Below are 3,107 nucleotides of genomic sequence, written 5' to 3'. Positions count from 1 at the left end.
CAAAGAATGAAAGGAAAAGAAAATTAGATATTAGTTATTCTCGAAACGTAATATAAACCTGCAATGAAATGATCAGCCATCCATGTCTATTATCGGTATTGATGACGTCTATGTGTAAACACACAACAGAAACTGGCTACACTGAAAGTTTCCGCTCTGAAACGTGTAAATCCCGCTTGATTAACATATAAATACAGAATCAAAATGGCCCGTTGTCCACATCAGTCCCCAAGCCAAATACAATGTCACGAATTTACATCTGTAAGTCTAGCGTATATAATACATAAATGTTATGTATAACTATTCTAGTACAGGTGTGGTGTGAGTGTATACAGCCATCGCACACTTCGGCCTTGTGCCGCCCGACGTTTTGCAGATAAGGACTAAATATTGGCAGGCTTTATGAGCCTCGCTCGCTGTTGCTGTGTGATCTATATATTTAATAATATTGTTTCTTTACAGGTAACATAACAAATGAAATACACACATCTAGATAATCTTAGATTTTCATTATTTTCAGCTCTTGTCAAATGATATTGTTATAAAGTTAAAGAAACAATGAGAATACGCCTGTTTACACGTGCTAATATATGTTGTTCTAAAATTCTTATAAGTAAATATTGTAATTAGCGATATATTTTTGCAATTACAACTTGATGATGATTTTCTTTTATAGATTTCGCGATACTTACAATATTTCTGTCCGACCTGCCAATGTTCGGACATGCCTCCAGGTGTGCCCAGCGTACCAACTTCTGTGAGGCGTGTGAAGGAAGCAACCCTCTAGGACTCGTTGATCAATTAATAACATCCACACTAGCGGCACCAACGAAAGACGAAATCAGAATTGCTCTGAATCTACTCCGAATATCTATAAGTAGTAAATACTGCAACTTGGTAAGTTTATTTTTACAATCTTAAAAAGTACTTTATATACAAAATACCAAACTCCTTGCGAGCACTTTTGTAAAATTATGAAATTTCAAGTACCTTGTTTAAAATATAACACAAATTTGTGATTTTTTTTGTACTTTTCTGAAATTTCCTCTTGATACAAATTGCCATAATTTTGTAAGTGTTTCTGTAAGTTTTTGAAGAGCCTCTGACATAAGATAACACAACTACTTTTAAGGACTAAAATGAACCGAGGAGACAGCAAAACACACGACGGAGAATGGGCCTTTTTATGCAAAGCTTATATGGATAAGTCCATTCTTCTGTGTTAAATAATGTGTAAATCTATTAATTTATTTTAAACATTGACTTCTTTGATTGATTTTTTTTTTTGTTTTTTTTTGTTTTTTGTTTTTTTTTTTTTTTGCAGACTTATGCACACAATCCAGTTCACGATGCTTGTGAAAATGGTCACATATCATCCATACCACGACAGAGAGACATAGTATGTTCTTATGTAATGTCAAGAATGGCCAATATTTCTGAAATTGAAAGTCCTCTTAATAGAAAATATCACAAATTTGTATTTTTGGTACTTTTCTAAAACGTACCTCAGATATAAATTGCCATAACTTTATAAATACTTCTGCACGTGTTTGACGGACCCCTGACACAAAATAACACATATAATTTATATATCAAAAGATAAATGAACTTAGATAAAAACAATTCTGTCCTTCACTTGAGGTACAAACGTACTGTTGACAATCACCTGGTAAATAACTACAAACCTGGCACTATTTGTGTACGTGTACGCACTTCCAAACGAACTGAACAACGTTCTAGATCAATCAACACTTAATTTCACACGACGAAGAATATGGTTTTTTTTTACAAGTTTTTACATAAATAACTCTATATCATTGTGTAAATCTATTAATTTCATTTCTCTTGAACATTGCCTCCTTTCTATTGCAATGTTCGAGGTTTTTGCAATAATCATCTGTTTTAAGGCTTCATAAACAGAAAAGTAATGATGTAAGTTATGATCGACACGTTTTGTTTCCATTGAACTACTAACCGGTGTCATTTTTTTTTTTTTTTTTTTCAGAATAACGCACACAATCCAGCAAACGATGCCTTTGGAAGGTTTCGGGTATCATCCATACCACGACAGAAAGACATAGTAAGTGTTTATTTTATATTTTTCTACAAAGGCGTATACTAAGAGAGTTATATATACGTATCTAAATTAAAGTTTTGATAAGAAGTCAAATTGATGGTTTAAATGTTTACATATATAATTCAAAAGGTGGTTTATCGTGTTAAGAACGCAAAATTTATCCAAGTTTAACTTCTTTTGTTTCTGTTGATTATCTTATGATGAAATATTGATTTGATTTACAGAATGACTTCCTGAAAGTGCTGTTTAAAAAGATAACAAGCATAGCAGTCACAACGAAATATGCAGATTGTAAGCTCGAGGAGGGACGGTCTGGTAACTATGGAGCTGTCAGAAACAGCATCAATCAAGCTTTGTGCGCACTTTTGCGTAGAAATCGTACATTTCGTAATGATCGAAAGCTGTGCTCGGCTCGGTACTGTCCCCTTCCGGATCAATCGGATGCAACAAACACAGATAGAATTGAATTTGAGAGGAGAACACTTTTAGAAAGTTTCAATATTTTAAGTGGCGTGATTACATCATGGGAAGAGTGTATCAATGAAGAGGATGAGACATACACGTGCGGTACATCTGCAAGACGACGGTCCAGACGTCACAATAAGGGTAGAAAAGGCGGACGACGTGGTCGTAAAGGCGGACGACGCAGGGGAAAAGACAGAAAAAGTCGTAAGGAACTCCGCAAAAGGTGTATGAAGAAGAGCGGGAAACCTCGCAAAAGGTGTCTTCGAAAACTGAAAAAGAAATACAAATTGTGAATCTGAAGGAAATGATATTCTCTGTACGATGTACGAGATCTGGTATATGGTAACTGTAGCATTTAATATGTATTCTATCAAGTAGATATTCTATTAGGGAAGTATATGTGTATTTGGCATGCTTTGATATATTTCTTCTTGATAGCTTGTGTGTCATATATATAACAGAACAGCGAAACGTCTTAGTAATACACTAGATACCTGCCACAGGTAAGAGATCTGGAGGAATGTGTATACACATACAAACACACACACGGTGGGATTGTCACCGA

General features: G+C 34.7%; 1 protein-coding gene across 1 annotated transcript; it reads left to right on the top strand.

Moving 5' to 3' along the window:
- The first annotated feature begins 714 nt into the window (after positions 1–714).
- On the top strand, positions 715–2,835 carry LOC132551454 (uncharacterized). Its single transcript, XM_060215593.1, has 3 exons — positions 715–897; positions 1,325–1,399; positions 2,302–2,835. Exons 1-3 carry the CDS (start codon positions 715–717, stop codon positions 2,833–2,835), a joined length of 792 nt encoding a protein of 263 aa, XP_060071576.1.
- Positions 2,836–3,107: the final 272 nt, after the last annotated feature.

The sequence above is a fragment of the Ylistrum balloti genome, unplaced genomic scaffold (assembly GCF_031769215.1).
Source record: "Ylistrum balloti isolate Yb309-2 unplaced genomic scaffold, AGI_CSIRO_Ybal_v1 Utg370198, whole genome shotgun sequence".
NCBI classification, from domain to species: domain Eukaryota; kingdom Metazoa; phylum Mollusca; class Bivalvia; order Pectinida; family Pectinidae; genus Ylistrum; species Ylistrum balloti.
This window is presented reverse-complemented; position numbering and strand designations above follow the sequence as displayed.